This window comes from Boleophthalmus pectinirostris, unplaced genomic scaffold (genome assembly GCF_026225935.1).
Source record: "Boleophthalmus pectinirostris isolate CB_2022bp ecotype Guang Dong unplaced genomic scaffold, ASM2622593v1 HiC_scaffold_5, whole genome shotgun sequence".
In the NCBI taxonomy this organism is placed as follows: Eukaryota; Metazoa; Chordata; class Actinopteri; order Gobiiformes; family Gobiidae; genus Boleophthalmus; species Boleophthalmus pectinirostris.
The window spans coordinates 2,226,261-2,244,636 of NW_026571404.1; the positions used below are offsets into that span (position 1 = coordinate 2,226,261).

The 18,376-nt window shown below is 43.0% G+C and overlaps 1 protein-coding gene across 1 annotated transcript in view; it reads left to right on the forward strand.

Annotated features, from left to right (window-relative positions):
- The window catches only part of arfgef3 (ARFGEF family member 3), a 100,425-nt gene that overhangs the window by 12,539 nt on the left and 69,510 nt on the right, over window positions 1-18,376 (forward strand). Inside the window, 8 exon segments of the mRNA XM_055162756.1 lie at window positions 1,941-2,081; window positions 2,166-2,234; window positions 3,859-3,975; window positions 6,591-6,636; window positions 9,166-9,250; window positions 10,798-10,902; window positions 11,251-11,363; window positions 14,321-14,565. Of these exon segments, the coding sequence (XP_055018731.1) occupies window positions 1,941-2,081; window positions 2,166-2,234; window positions 3,859-3,975; window positions 6,591-6,636; window positions 9,166-9,250; window positions 10,798-10,902; window positions 11,251-11,363; window positions 14,321-14,565 (921 nt within the window).

Here is an 18,376-nt window from a genome sequence, read left to right on the forward strand (position 1 = left end):
ACACACGTTAAAAAACTATAATCCCAAACATAAGGTGAGTGAAATTGGCCTGTAACAATAACAGATTTTACTGGACGATTAAATGACCAAGAGTTTATTGCGACACTCGTCCTTCGCTCTGTCGTGGTTCATCTTTGTCTCATCCGTCTCGCTGTTTCACTGTTTTTTTTTTTTTGTGCAATTTTGCATGTCTTTGTTTTTACAGTGTATGAACGTGTTGTGTTCCTCTCGCTGCGTCCTGATTGGCTGAGGGACTCGTGTCTCCTGTACAGTACAGAATGTGTTCAGCTGACAGATTTAATGTTGGATCTGTATCAATGTGATTCTGAAGTGTTGTTTGTTTGTGAGTTTTCTGCCCGACAAAACCCACAATGTCGACGAAATGTTCTGCACCGACAAAGTCTCCTGCGCCAAAACACAGAGGCTAAACATCGCACAAAAAGTTGGACTTATGGACACGCTGAAGGAAGAGAGAAGTGATGCGCCGCAGCAGAGTCCTGCACCGGGTCGGAGTACAGACAGTGTTGGGAAGTTTACTTTAAAAATGTAATCCCCTACAGATTACAGATTACACACACCAGCATGTAGTTTGTAACAGAATCCATTAAATTACTTAAAGTGAGTAATGTAATCTGAATACTTTGGATTACTTGATTTGCTGTAGAGAAGCAAAGACTCGGACATCGTAACATAAGAAGTTTTATCTGTTAAAAGAAAATAAAAAGTCCAGATTTTACTGAACCAAATAAAAAATATTATTGATAGAAGAAGAAGAAACACGTCCACACAGCAGGATTTAGTCCTGTTAAATCCTGATTTAGTCCTGTTTTATGTCTAGTTTAGATTTAGTTTAGTCCTGGTTTAGTGTTCGGCAATGAGTGGAATTACCGAAAAAAAAAAAAAAAATGGGATAGAGCCCAAAATGTGAAAACAGGAAAATCCCTCTGTGTGTAATCCATTTATTTCAACAATTAAAATTATTTGTTGATTATTATTTCAACAAAGTAACTGTAATCCAATTACCACTCACTGAAACAGTTAACTGTAACTGAATACAGTTACTCATCATTTGTACTCTGATTACTTAACTCTGGTACTTGTAATCTGTTACTTCTCCAAACACTGGGCACAGGCAAATAGTTGTTGAAACCAGAACTTAAGAAACAGAACCGTGAGCTTCGTGAGGTGTGGAGCTGAGTCGGTCCTTTCTCCTGCGGTCACCTTCCAGCCCGTCACGACACTGAGTCCTGGTTCAGGTCTGGTTTAGTCCTGGTTCAGTCTTGGTTCAGTCCTGGTTTAGCCCGAGTTCAGTCCTGGTTCAGTCCTGGTTCAGTCTGGTTCTGTCCTGGTTTAGTTTTGGTTCAGTTCGTGGCAAATGCAGCGCAAAAGTTTGATATAATCTCGGGTTAACGGGCAGGTGCTGGGCAGGTGCGGGCAGGTGTGGGCAGGTGGGCAGGTGTGGGCAGGTGTCGGGCAGGTGCGGGCAGGTGTGGGCAGGTGTGGGCAGGTGCGGGCAGGTGTGGGCAGGTGCGGGCAGGTGCGGTCCTGTACTGCGCGGGTGGGGGTCTCCAAAAATGGACCCGTGCGGGACTCTGCGCTTTAGGACTCCATCACGGATTAAATGAATCTTCGGTTCGTTACATAAAGAAGGAGGAAAATAACAAAAGGACGACAGCAGCAATAAGTTTTAAAAGTTATCGTTCGATTAATTGATTTGGATGATTTATTGATTATCGTCACAGGCCTAAGTGGAAAAGTTCACATTTCAGATTTAGCTCTAAAAGTTTGATCAATTCTACACGTGTAGGAGCCGTAAAGTCATGGAAAATTCACTTTAGGTCATGAAAAAGTCCTGTTTTTAAAAGTCCTGGTCTCCGTTCCTCTCAGATGTTTGACGGTGCTGCTGATGTTGTTGTTGTTGTTGTTCTTTGGTTGTTCAGAAGCTGCTCTGTGACGACCGTCTGGTGGCAGGTCTGGGTCTGGAGGTGGAGATGTTGGAGAAGCAGCTCTTGTCTCAGATGTTGGAGGCTCTGAGGGTCACGCCCGGGCTCCACGAGGACCTGCAGGTGGAAGTGATGAAGGTCAGCTCCTCCTCGCTCTCGCCCCGAGCTCCGGCGGGTCCCCGAGAGCCCGAGTCTGACTGTGGCTTTGTGTTTTGTGGACAGGTTCTTCTGTGCATCACCTACTCGCCAAACTTCGACCTGAACGGAGACTCCATCCTCCGCATCGCCCAGGTGAAAAAATATATACAAGGAAACATGTACGAATGTAAAAACTGTTCGAATCTGCTTCTGCTGCTGCTCAGTGAACTGGTTTAGACCTGGTTTAGTTCTGGCATAGTCCCTGGTGTAGACCAAGTTTAGATCAAGTTTAGACCAAGTTTAGATCAAGTTTAGATCAAGTTTAGATCAAGTTTAGATCAAGTTTGTCCCTGGTTTAGTTCTTAGTTTAGTCCTGGTTTTGTCTCTGCTTTAGACCCAGTTTAGTCTTGGTTTAATCCCGGTTTAGACCTGCTTTAGTCCCTGGTTCAATCTTGTTTTAGTACCTGGTTTAGTCCCTGGTTTAGTCCTGGTTTAGACTTGGTTTAGTCCCTAGTTTTGTCCTTGGTTTAGTTCTGTCTTAGACCTTGGTTCAGACCAGCTTTAGACCAAGTTTAGACCAAGTTTAGTCCCTGGTTTTGCTCCAATTTAAAACTGGTTTAGTCCTGGTTTAGTCCTGGTTTATTCCTGGCTTAGTCCTGGTTTAGACCAAGTTTAGTCCCTGGTTTTTCTCCGGTTTAGTCCTGGTTTAGTCTGGTTTAGTTGGTTTAGTCCTGTTTAGTTTAGCCTGGTTTAGTCCTTTAGTCCCTGGTTTTTCTCCGGTTTAGTCTGGTTTAGTCTGTTTAGTCCTGGTTTAGTCCTGGTTTAGTCCTGGTTTAGTCCCTGGTTTAGTCCTGATTTAGTCCTGGTTTAGACCTGGTTCAGTTTTAATCGTCAAATTAAGAACAAAAAATCCAGGTGAGGACAAATGTTTTAAAATGAAAAATAAAAATTAAAAATAAAAAAGGTCTGGAAGAGTTTAGCAGGTTCATTTGTTTTTAAAAAAATAATTATTAGAAATGCACCGATCCAGCTTTTTCAGTTCTGATACTGATTCTGATACTAAGGCTTTAATTAATTTATTTATTTATTATCTAACTATCTACCGATACCCGATATTGACCGATACCACTGCAAAGACTGAAAACAGACTTTATTTTCCTAAAAAAAAAAATACTGAATGGCAGAATCTGTTGTGTAGCTCTTAATTATTTCTCAAGTATTTACAGAACAACTCGGACCAACTCATCCAGATTTACCGTAAAATACCAAATAATCTCCGGTGCGTTTATTTGTTTCAGTCGGTGACCAGACCAGGCTTTTATTTGAGACCAGGCGGTGATCTTACTCAGCAAAACTGGGAAATTATGGTCCTCAAGTCATGACTGAGGTGGTTAAATGTTCCCGTCCTTCTCACCGTGAAGAGGAAAAGGGCTTAGCAATGAAACACACGAGCTGTCAATCAAACCTGTCGCTATGGTAGTGGGAGGGACCTCGGGGAATGAAGGCGTCTGATTGGCCCGTTATTTATGTTCATATCTTGATTTAGGAACGAAATAACAAAATGAAAACACCAGGATCATGTGTCGTGGATTAATACGAATATTTTAAGATGAAAATGACGCGGCTCACAGCGGCAGGTCCAGAGAGACGAGCCACAACATCCCGATGGAAGTCAATGGGAGCCAGAGTCAGGAGGAGCCAGAAGAGCCTCCTGGAGAACTTCTGGACGGAGATACGTGCGTCTGATTCTTTGTTTTGTGCGCGTGTGTGTGTGTAGGTGTGTATGGAGACGTACGAGGCGAGCGGTCACCAGAGGAGCATCAACACGGCGGTCAGAGCCACACTCAGTCAGATCCTGGGAGACTTGGCCCTGCAGCTGCGCCACAGACAAGAGGTACGGCTCATTTTTAATCACGTTTAAACCGGTTTATCTAAATGTGTGTGAACCCAGGAAGAAAAACTGAAGTGAATCTCAAACATGATCCTAAAAACCAAATATTAAAAGTAGAGCCCGACCGATATATCGGTTGATATGGGCAACTTTAGGCATATCGGCTATCGGCCGATATACTTGCTGATAGGGGCCGATATTTCACGTGGGCATGTTATACCTCGTTATAAAGCTTAGACTCTCTACATTCTGTTCATTTAATCCAATTTACAGACAGATAAATGTCCTAATATGTGGCTCCACATCAGTATTTTATCTGTGGAGTCATTTGTGTGTGTGTGTCCGTACTGTCCCTGAACACACCACAGAGTCGCGTCACTCACGTGTGTTTGTTTACACCTGCAGACACAGATCCAAACACTGACATTATTTTCTTTTTACGGACAATCGGTTTGAGTCTGGATTAAAAGGACATTTATTAGTGCAGATTTGTGATGTGAGGAGGAGCCTGTGTGACGCTGAGTGTTGGAAATATGTCGACTTTGAAGCTAGTTTTTGTCATTTGTTATGGGTTAGCTGCTGTAGCTCCCGCACATAAACAGACTGTTTTCTATTGGTCTGTTCTAAAGTGACTATATTGGCCGTATATTTGTTACTGGACCTGCACTGATGTAAATGAGCTGTGAACAGACGTGTGAATTATGACATTTGCGCAAATAATTAATTACCGCGGCGCGCACGTATTTACGGCTAAAGGCTAATAGCGCTACTTTCTTTACTAGTTATGGGTCCGTCGCGAACGAAATGACTCTTAGAACCGACTCTTTGAAGGGAACGACGGGAGCCTGATCCTTACTGGGAGCCGTGTTTTCTCTTTCTCTCACTTTTTTTCTCTTCACGCCGCGTGCAGACTCGTGGTTTGACAGCGGCAGTGGCTAAAAACGAAACTTTGAGAAATTTGCGTGTACGTAGGATTTAAAACAAAAAAACAAAAAACCAGCATATTTGACTGTAGTTTAGCATAAAATAAATAAGTCCCGGTTTAGTCCTTTTTCAGTCCTGCTTTAGACCTGCTTTAGACCTGCTTGCAACAAAACAATCTGAAGAGCCACTTGGGAGCCAAAAGAACCAGCAGCTTTTAGTGAGCCGAGCCAAAAGAGCCGGTTCTCTAAAAAGAACTGGAATCCCCATCACGAGTGTCTAGAATGTGATGCAAAAATGCCATTAGTCCAACTGTCTGTAAATATGATGTAAAGAGGCAGAATAACAATAAATGTTGCCTAAATAAACCCAATTTAAAATCCACCAGAGCCAAACCTAAGTTTTTTAAACAATTCAACATTTACTGTGAATTTTTACATCACTAAATATATCGGCGATTATATCGGCAGCTCCAACTCCCATTATATCGGTTTCATATCGACCACAGAAAAATCCATATCGGTCGGGCTCTAATTAAAAGTCTTATATTACATGAAATTGACTCTTGTGAGCTTTAAATCATGTTCTGATGTTGTTCCGTCGTCAAAAACAGACATGGAGTCGTGTTTTGTTCACACGTGTTTGAGTAACTCTTATTATTAGTCTGTCAGAATGCTCTGTTCCACCTTGTGATGTCACGAAGTGGTGGTTTTCAAGTGAACAGCTCCTTTTACCGGAGGTGGGACCGAGTCGTTGTTTTGCGAGTCTCGAGTAAATCTCAAGTCTTTGACCTCAAGTCCGAGTCAAATAGAGGCGAGTCCAAGTCGAGTCTCGAGACACTGGTCCATAAGTCCAAGTCAAGTCCAAGTCGTCTGCTTTGAGCTTCAGGTCATTTCAAGTCCAAAGCGTCAAATAAAGCCTAGATTTTTGCAATTTATATGAATTTTAAACAGTATTGTATATTTATATATGAGTATTTATATAAAAGTTGTAGAAATGCAATTTTTTTCCTTTTTAAATGTCTTGACAAGATCTTAGTGTGAATTATTACAGTCAGAACAGAAAGAATTCAGATTTAAAAGACCCGTTTATGGTCGTGCAAACTAATAATAATGTTGACAAAAGCGTAAAAGTTTATCGTTTATGATCGAGCAAAATAATAAACTACAATGAGAATTTTTTTTTTAATGTAAGGATTATTTGTTTTTCGTTTATGGTCGTACAAACTGATGCTAACATGAATGAAGGCACAAAGGTTTATCGTTTATCATTGTACAAAATAAAAGTTAATGTTAAAAAATTTTTTTAAAGAAGAGCATGTGTTTAGTTGTTAATAGTTTTTTTTTTTTCCCCCATTTCATTAATTCCGCCCTCACCCACCACCCCCCAGGTCACACATACACAATACAGGTTATATATAAATAACAATCTGCATTTTTATATATTTTTTTTCCCTTTAGACCATTTGTACCAGTGGACTCACACTAAATTAGAAATTTGCCTTGACCCCCTCTTGAAAAGGCTGTAAAGTTAGAATGATTTGAGAGATTTTGTATATTTGATTATAGATTCCCAAACAGTATTGACAGTATTTTAATTGATTATATTTCATTGACCTCCATCCTCTGTTCTTCTTGGAGACCTGTGTGGTGTGTTTTGGTTTTGTGATTAGACCTTTGTGTTTGTCTGGTCCTCAGGGAGCGGATGGAGATGAGGTGACGGCCCCACCGCTGCAGAGGAAAGGTACGAACACACAACACACAACACACAAGACTCTTCACTGTTTCATCTGTTTAAAGGTTGTATGGAGGATTTTTTTTGTGTTTCAAATTGTCAGTGATAGATTATAGATGCAGTCGCCTTGTAATTATGATGACCAAAAAAAAGAGAATAAAAATTCATCAACTCTGGACGTGGTGGGGCTAAACATTTGCCAATAGATAACGACACTGCCTCGTTATCTGTGAGCTGACAGGCTGTCAATCAAACTCCCTACGTTTCTAGTGTAACTGACTTGTCTGCGCCGCCGGTACATGGTTTACGTACGACTGTCACGCAGTCCACAGACGCAAGACGCACAGAGACGCTGTTTTACTCCACCAACGCAACAGTTCTTAGCGGCTTTTTTTTACCTATATCTTCCTCGCAGTTCGCACAAAGTTTGTTGCGATGGCGACAAGAATCCAGGAGCAGTTGGCCGCAAAAGAAAGTCCGTTTTTGAGATTGCTGAAAGAAGAAGACAAGGGGAAAAGCAGCGAAGCCAAACTAAGGTGATTCTTGTAGATTCATTCCAGCGATGGCGCGACTGAAGCAGACGAAGGGTCTAAAGACTGAACCACTGGTCCACAAATTACTCCTGGACAGGAAACTTCTGCTTATTATGAAAACGTACTTTATTTCCAAGAGCTGGACAAACATTTTTCAGGACACGAAAGTGATATCCTATGTCTGAAAACGTCATTTTCAAGGCAAAGAAAGAGTCCGCTTGCTGCTGCGTGTTGTAGTTAGTTCATTCGCACTGAATCTCCGCGCAACCTTCTCTGCACCCCTTTCCTGCTCCTGTCCCCGCTGCCCGATCCACTCTTCCCCCTCCTCCTCACTTCTCCAGGCACAGAATCTCTGCGCACCGCTCCTCTCTCCTCTCTCCTCTCCCTGCTCCTCACTTCTCGTCCGCGCACGAAAATGTCCGCGCACTCGCTCCCCCCGCTCCTCACTTCTCCGTCTTGCCTCACCAACACTGTAGTTAGTTGTTTACAAGTCATGTGCACCGGCTGTAAACAAACCTGTTTGTGGCGTAAGGAGGAGGAGGGAGGAGGTGTTTCTACGTAGGAGCTGTGGGGGAGGGGAGGTGGTTTCACGCAGGAGCAACATTTGAAAAAGGACAAACAGTCGCTGGATTTCTCCTTCCTTGGAAAATCCTCTATACAACCTTTAAGTGATTCCTAAAGGATTTTTCTTTAAACTGATCCAACTGTGTAAAGTCGGGTTTACACTGTGTGATTTTTGACCCTTTTTGAGCCGATGTTTCACTCGTGCGACTGTTTTGGGGATCGAGTTTTGGCTTCATCATGTGTCGAGCTTCGTGTCGTAAACATGAGGTAAAGAAAACCCACTAATCCCTCACGACCAGCTCCAGATCGACATTCGTAGGTCGTAAGAAAATCAAACTTCAACAAATCCAGTCGCCTCTCGTGAGGGTTTCGCTCTGTTGAAGTCGTTCCACGAGCCAGAATCTGTCAGAATCTGTCAGACTGAGCATGTGCGGACACAGAAGCAGAAGCAGGACATGAGGTTGTGGAGGACGATGGCGCCGGCGAGAGTTTTGGACACAGGACATGGAGGAGCAGCTGATCCAGCAACACAGAACACAACGTTTGGTGAAAAACTTGATGCTTCTTACCTCCAGTTTCCTCTGAAGAACTGACAACCCGTACTGCCCACGCCCGCCCACGTCTACGTATGTTTGCCCACATCTACCTACGTCTGCCCAAGTCCACCCACGTCCGCCCACGTCTACGTATGTTTGCCCACGTCTGTCCACGTCTGCGCAGACATTTCTTTGACCAGATTCGTCGTCTCTTCTTTTTGTTCTTGTCTGTTGGAGAACGACACAAATTGCCAAAGGCGGCGCGTCTGTTTTTTGTCTGGATCATTGTGTCTCCGCTCGTCTGTGGTTTTCTACTTCTTGGTTTTCTTCTTCTGGAACATCATCTCCAGTCGTTATGTGATCGTACAGTGTGCACAGGCAGGTCGCGTTCACGTTTAAACCCTCTGTTCGATTTGGTCGAACAGTTTCAACTGGAGCTGAGTGACACGACCCAAAATATCACACAGTCTACGGATTATGGAGGTGTTACTAAGTAAGTTACCGCAGAAAAGTTTGTATGAATAAAAGTTCAAACATTCTGATTCTTTCTACGACCAGTAATTACTCTTATTACATCAAATCATATATATCGACTGAACCGATATTTGGAAGCCGATATCCAGTATTAGTCCATTTTTCAGTGTCAGATTGCTGCGTTTTAACTTCTGTTGAAATCCTCCTCCAGGTTTTTGAGGAACGTGCTGTTAATAAAATGTTGTTTATTCTTAAAGCGAATATCAGATTCAGAGATTATTAGTATTTTCTGAACTTTTGCTGAAGGATAAAAAGGATCATTACGACTCCGCAGCACAAATATGAAGGAGCTGAAAAGAAACAGCAGAATCTAAAGTAAAAGTGTATTTAAAACGACTGAACTGAACTGACGAGTCTTTGTCTGTTCGCAGACGTTTCCCCGACGAGTCAGGCTCTGTGTGAGGACGTGGTCACCGTGCTCACGGTGTTCTGTGAGAAACTCGAGTCTGTGGACAGGTACTGCACCTGTCACACTGCACCTGTCACACTGCACCTGTCACACTGCACCTGTCACACTGCACTGCACACTGCACCTGTCACACTGCTCCTGTCACACTGCTGTCACACTGCACTGCACACTGCACACTGCACACACTGCACACTGCACACTGCACACTGTCACACTGCACCTGTCACACTGCACCTGTCACACTGCACCTGTCACACTGCACCTGTCACACTGCACCTGTCACACTGCACCTGTCACACTGCACCTGTCACACTGTCACACTGCACCTGTCACACTGCACACTGTCACACTGCACCTCCTGTCACACTGCTCACTGTCACACTGTCACACTGCACACTGTCACACTGTCACACTGCACCTGTCACACTGCTCCTGTCACACTGCACCTGTCACTGTCCTGCACACTGCACACTGTCACACTGTCACACACCTGTCACACTGTCACACTGCACCTGTCACACACCTGCTCACTGTCACACTGCTCCTGTCACACTGTCACACTGTCACACTGCACCTGTCACTGTCACACTGCACACTCCTGTCACACTGCTCCTGTCACACTGCTCACACTGCCTGTCACACACTGCACCTGTCACACTGCTCCTGTCACACTGCTCCTGTCACACTGCTCCTGTCACACTGCACCTGTCACACTGTCACACTGCACCTGTCACACTGCACCTGTCACACTGCTCCTGTCACACTGCTGTCTCCTGTCACACTGCACCTGTCACACTGCACCTGTCACACTGCTCCTGTCACACTGCACACTGCACTGTCACACTGTCACACTGCACCTGTCACACTGCTGTCACACTGTCACACTGCTCCTGTCACACTGCACACTGCACCTGTCACACTGCTCCTGTCACACTGCTCCTGTCACACTGATCCTGTCACACTGCTCCTGTCACACCGCTCCTGTCACACTGCACCTGTCACACCGCTCCTGTCACACCGCTCCTGTCACACTGCTCCTGTCACACTGCACCTGTCACACCTGCTCCTGTCACACTGCACCTGTCACACTGCACCTGTCACACTGCTCCTGTCACACTGCACTGTCACACTGTCACACTGCACACTGTCACACACTGCACACTCCTGTCACACTGCACCTGTCACACTGCACTCCTGTCACACACTGCACACTGCCTGTCACACATACTGCATGACACATGCACAGGTGCTGCTCCTGTCACACATACTCATGAAGGACAGAGGCAGATTTACATGAGTGTGTTTGTTTTCTACACGTTCACTGCAAATGTCTCTGATCTGGCCAAGATTTGAAACCTTCTATCAGGTTATTCATGTTGTTTTCAGGTTTATTTTCGACTTACTAGACCAGAGATGCTTCGTTTTGGTCTAGAGGTCGTTTATTTTAAGAGAACCTGTCAAGTAAAATGATTTTGCTGCATGGACACATCATTTCCTGACAGATTGAAGTGTTTTATCTTCACTTTTGGACACTGTCTTTGCTCTGTGAAGTCTGAATGACGTATGAGTGTGTGTGTGTTTGTTTTCTCCACAGTGACAACCCTCTGCTGCAGCTCTTGTACCTGGAGTGTATTCTGTCCATGCTGAGCAGCTGCCCTCCCACAATGCACCTGTCCAGAGGCTTCACTGACCTCGTGTGGTGAGGACAGATACAAACTCACGAACAGAAGAGACGTTTATGGAATCATTTAAGTGCCACCACAACATTTTTACAATCACCAAACCAGTGTCTTTAAAACAGTTAAACCAAATCCAGATCAGGTCATAAAGTGAAGGAGTAAATGTCAAATCTGTGTATATGATTTATTCAGCTAACAGGAATAATTATAGCACATAAACAATACATTAAGTTTTTTTAAATCCAGTAGAGTGTCGTACAGAGAGCCCGTCTGCTGGAGAATCATGTCTGTTTTCTTCACGTGTCTTATTTTCATTTCAAATATAAAAGTTGATGTTATCACTAATACAGACTGTTGTTTTTGTGCAGGAAGCAGCTGTGCCCGTCCCTCGTGGCCATCATGGGGAATCCCGTCAACGACAAAACCATCACTTCACACCACGGCCACACGGGGGCGCTGGAGAGGGACAGACTCACTCTGGGTAAACCTTATACTGTGCTCAGACTGCGGCGTCAAAAAAAGCGCTGGACGCCTCTAGTTGCATTTGAGTTCAGACTCCCCTGACTCTGGACGCCGTGGACAAACAGGAGAAAAATACTTGGTGCGTGTCCAGGGCGTCGCTGTGGTCTGCGAGCGCCTGGTTTTCCCGTCGGGGGAGTGACTTTAGTGTATTTATTATATAAAACACATCAGCGAAGGCGATTGGCGGTTTTGGCGTATATATACTGTATTTATTCTCCAGTAATGACTCGGTGTAGATTTCTTGTTCTGGTTGTTGTGGCTCCTGGGTCTTTCTTTTTCTTCCGGGTAATAACGTTGCTACGTCACTGGATACTCGTCCCTGATTGGTTGATGTGGCGCATCCGGTGCCAGAAGTTCAGCTTTTTCAACTTCTGATGCCGACGCCCTGGACGCGCCGCGTTGACACTAGATTCTCGCCGCGCTGACGCCTGAAAACGAGCCGCAAAAACGCAGGACGTCCAAGACGCTCGTCCATATAGACTTATATATACTTTGCACTGTATATAAACTTTTTCCATATAGACCAGGGGGGTCCAAACGTTTTTCATCAAAGGCCTAAATCTAAACACAGATGAAGCAGAGGCTGATCGAGGGACGTAGACTGGTGCTCAGTACAGTGAATAATTGCATTTTGTGCATGATTTAAAACATTAGTATGAGCCATCAGTCTTTATTCGTGCTAAGATTCTCAAAACCAAACACTAAATATTCAATATTCGTGTTCCAAAAAACTTGCAGTAAAAATAACATTTTTAATTGATGTAAGGTAATTTGGGCCAATTCGCCTGGAAGACTTAGGGCCAAGAAAAATTTGTCCGAGGGCCGCATTTGGCCCACGGGCCGTAGTTTGGACATGCCTGATATAGACTTTGTGTGTAAACTGGACGCCTTGTCGTCACAGTCTGAACACAGTTTTATACTGACATTATTATTCCTGGTGGAGGTTCACCACCTGCTTGTCTCCATCAACACAAACTGGTAACACAGTTAATGCCACATTGTGGAACATTCTTAGCCAGACTGGTGCCTCCTAGTGCCTGTGCTCAATTTCATTTCTAACCAGCGACTAGGTCAGGATCAGAATGCACGAGACGATTTAGAAGAACCCTGGAAGTTGTAGACGACTCACCGGCCAATCAGCTGTGAGCTGTGAAGTCTTGACGTCAAACTCCAGCTCCTGTCCAACCCTGTGATATCAGACTGCAGACGCTTCCTCCTTTGGACTTCCTTTGTCAAAAACAAACTTTGCATTTTTTATTCCACATTTAATTCTCAAGTTCATCTGGCAGAAACGACAGTGTTCTTTGACAGACGTGTTCACTCTCTGCTCTGTTTTGCAGTTGTGCCGACGATTACTTGGACACCACTGAACGTCCCGGCGCATTACATACGTCACGACCAAACAGCAGCGATTATTGGTTTGGTTAAATAAAAAAAGTACTCACCTATTGTCCAGCGAACAAATCCTAACACTGCGAGGTCACATGGTTTCCTCGAAGTGAAACCGGCTCATGAATCAGGGCTAGAACATTCCAGACGAAGCAATAACATCTGGAGACAAACATTTGGCAGACCACCCCAAAAAAATTACACACTACTGCATCTCTAATTGTACTTAAATTATTCACTGATTATTCATGAATTACGCTCTTGGCAGATAGAATGTAAGAAACACTTGTATTTAACATCTCAAGTTGTGCTAAAGTAATTGCAGTTACTTAGAGGTTGTATAGAGGATTTTTTTAAGGAAAGAGAAATCCAGGGACAGTCCTTTTTCAAATGTAGTGCATGCGTGACACCACCTTCCTCCTCCACAGCCTCCAGAAATAATTTAGAGACCAACACCTCAGTTTTTAGACCCTTTGTCTGCTTCAGTCGCGCAGTCACTGAAAGGAATCTCCAAGAATCACCTCAGTTTGTCTTCGCTCCTTTTCTCCTTCTCTTCTTCTTTCAGCGACGTCAAAAACTGACTTTCTTTTGCGGCGAACTGGTCCTGGATTCTCGTCCGACATCGCAACAAACTTTATGCGAACTGCGAGAGAGAAAAAGCCTCTAAGACACAGGTGTCAAACATAAGGCCCGGGGGCCAAGACCTTTAATCTGGCCCTCGGCTGATTTTCTACTAAAGTATTTTAATTATATTTTCTATTAAAATATTTGTAATTTTCTGCGTTGCTGAGCATATCAGCATCTCCAGCGCCTCTGTACGTGGCCCCTCCCACCAGAGCAGCACAAATGAAGACTTGTCTCTTTCCAAACGCTCTTAAAGGACGATCGTTTTGACTGTTGACCGTGACACCCTCATCAGAAAAATGTCCAACATGAGAAAAGTGGAGCCGAGTGCAGGATTTTACAACAAAAATGGACTTATTCCTGTTTACAGACAAGTTCATGTTAAAACATTGTGTTGAAATTGCATTTTTCTTAAAGTTTCAGGTTGTTCATAATATTATAATATTTTGTAAAAGAAAGAGTTCATCAATTCAAAAAGATTTCTCTAATAGATTTGTGTTTCTCTGCACAAATATTTGAACTTCTTGTTATTTTTAAGGTTTATATGACATGAGTTTTCCGGACACTTTAGGATCAGATTGGTTGGATACAGCCCCCGGACCAAAATGAGTTTGACACCCCTGCTGCATAGTTGCCTTAGAAATGTAGGGAGTTTGATTGACAACCTAACAGCCAATAGAAAATGAGGCAGCCTCGTTTTCTTTTGGCTGATGTTTATCTGGCCTCAACACGTCCACAGTTGATAGATTTTCTTTCTTTTTTTTTGGTCATCATAATTACAACGCTGCTGCATCTCTGTAATGGTATTTTAAACTTTCATTGACAATTTGAAACAAACAAAAAATCCTCCATACAACCTTTAAAAGAGGAAACTTCCTCTTCCTCTCTCTCTCTCCTGAGCAGTGGGCCTGGAGCTGGACTCTTCCTCCGGGGGGGTGTCGGACCAGGGCAGAGGTTCGGGCTGCTCCTCTAGCGCCCCCTCCATCACGGCCCCGGTGGTGCGCACCGTGTGTTACATCGCGGCAGAGCTGGTGAGGCTGGTGAGCTGCGTGGAGTCAATGAAACCTGTTCTCCAGTCGCTGTACCACCGGGTCCTGCTGTACCCGCCGCCCCAACACCGCACCGAGGCCATCCGCATCATGAAGGAGGTGCCCACTATACACATACTATACACACACACACACACTATACACACACTATACACACACTATACACACACACACACACACTATACACACACACACACACACTATACACACTACACACACTATACACACACACTATACATACACACACACTATACACACACACACACACTATACACACACTACTATACACACACACACTATACACACACACTATACACACACTATACACACACTATACACACACTATACACACACTATACACACACTATACACACTATACACACTATACACACACACTATACACACACTATACACACACCACACACTATACACACACTATACACACACTATACACACTATACACACACACTATACACACACTATACACACACACACACACTATACACACACACTATACACACACACTATACACACACACACACACTATATACACACACTATACACACACACTATACACACACACTATACACACACTATACACACACTATACACACACACTATACACACACACTATTACACACACACTATACACACACTATACACACACACACACATACACACACACACTATACACACACTATACACACACTATACACACACTATACACACACACTATATACACACACACACTATACACACACACTATACACACACTATACACACACTATACACACACTATACACACACACTATACACACACTACACTATACACACACACACATATATACACACACACACTATACACACACACACACACACTATACACACACTATACACACACACTATACACACACACTATACACACACACACACACACTATACACACACACTATACACACACACTATACACACACTATACACACACACACATATACACACACTATACACACACATACACACACACTATACACACACACTATACACACACACTATACACACACACACACACACTATACACACACACTATACACACACTATACACACACACACACTATACACACACACTATACACACACTATACACACACTATACACACACTATTCACACACAATACACACACATAATATACACACACTATACACACATAATATACACACACTATACACACACTATACACACACACACACACTATACACACACACTATACACACACTATACACACACTATACACACACACTATACACACACACATACACACACTATACACACACTATACACACACACTATACACACACACACACTATACACACACACACACTATACACACACACACTATACACACACATATACACACACACACACACACTATACACACACACTATACACACACACTATACACATACACACACACACACTATACACACACTATACACTATACACACACACTATACACATACACACACTATACACACACACTATACACACACTATACACACACACTATACACACACATATATACACACACACACACACTATACACACACACACACACTATACACACACTATACACACACACTATACACACACACTATACACACACACTATACACACACACACACACTATACACACACACACTATACACACACACACACACTATACACACACACTATACACACACTATACACACACTATACACACACACACACACTATACACACACACACACACTATACACACACACACACACACTATACACACACTATACACACACTATACACACACTATACACACACTATACACACACTATACACACACTATACACACACACACACTATACACACACACACACTATACACACACACACACACTATACACACACACACTATACACACACACACACACTATACACACACACACACACACACTATACACACACACTACACACACACACACACTACACACACACACACTATACACACACTATACACACACACTATACACACACTATACACACACACTATACACACACACTATACACACACACACTATACACACACTATACACACTACACACACTATACACACACACTATACACACACATTATACACACACTATACACACACACTATACACACACTATACACACACTATACACACACACACACACTATACACACACACACACACTATACACACACACACACTATACACACACTATACACACACTATACACACACTATACACACACTATACACACACACACACACACTATACACACACACACACACACACTATACACACACACTATACACATACACACACACACACACACTATACACACACACTATACACACACACACACACACTATACACACACTATACACACACTATACACACACTATACACACACATACACACACTATACACACACACACACACTATACACACACTATACACACACACTATACACACACACACACACTACACACACACTATACACACACACACACACACTATACACACACACTATACACACACACTATACACACACATACACACACTATACACACACACTATACACACACACACACTATACACACACACACACACACTATACACACACTATACACACACACACACACTATACACACACACACACACTATACACACACACACACACAGTATACACACACACAGTATACACACACACTATACACACACACTACTATACACACACTATACACACACACTATACACACACAGTATACACACACACTATACACATACTATACACACACTATACACACACACTATACACACACACATACACACACACACACACTATACACACACACTATACACACACACACTATACATACACTATACACACACTATACACACACTATACACACACATTATACACACACATTATACACACACTATACACACACACACACACTATACACACACACTATACACACACATATATACACACACTATACACACACACACACTATACACACACTACACACACTATACACACACTATACACACACTATACACACACTACTATACACACACTATACACACACTACACACACTATACACACACACACACACTATACACACACACTATACACACACTATACACACACTATACACACACTATACACACACACTATACACACACACTATACACACACACTATACACACACTATACACACAGTATACACACACAGTATACACACACAGTATACACACACACTATACACACACTATACACACACTATACACACACACTATACACACACAGTATACACACACAGTATACACACACTATACACACTACACACACTATACACACACACATTACACACACACTATACACACACACTATACACACACACTATACACACACACATTACACACACACATTACACACACACTATATACACACACAATACACACACACTATACACACACACTATACACACACTATACACACACATTTGTTTTGTGAAATATCTTAAAAGGTTCGTGGGAAGTAGTCACAACCAGGCAATCACTATTTCACATCAATCAATGCCAGCACACAATGAAGCTAGAGTGAACGTGTCTGTCTATTCCCCGCTTAACATTGTTACAACAAGCTAGAATAAATGTGCCTGTTTATTCCCCGCTCAACATTGTTACAATGAAGCTAGAACAAATGTGTCCGTTTACTCCCCGCTTAACATTGCTACACACACAATGAGGCTAGAATAAATATGTCCGTTTATTCCCCGCTCAACATTGTTACAATCATATCAATCAATCAATGGGTTTAAGCATCAATCATCACACAAACTGGC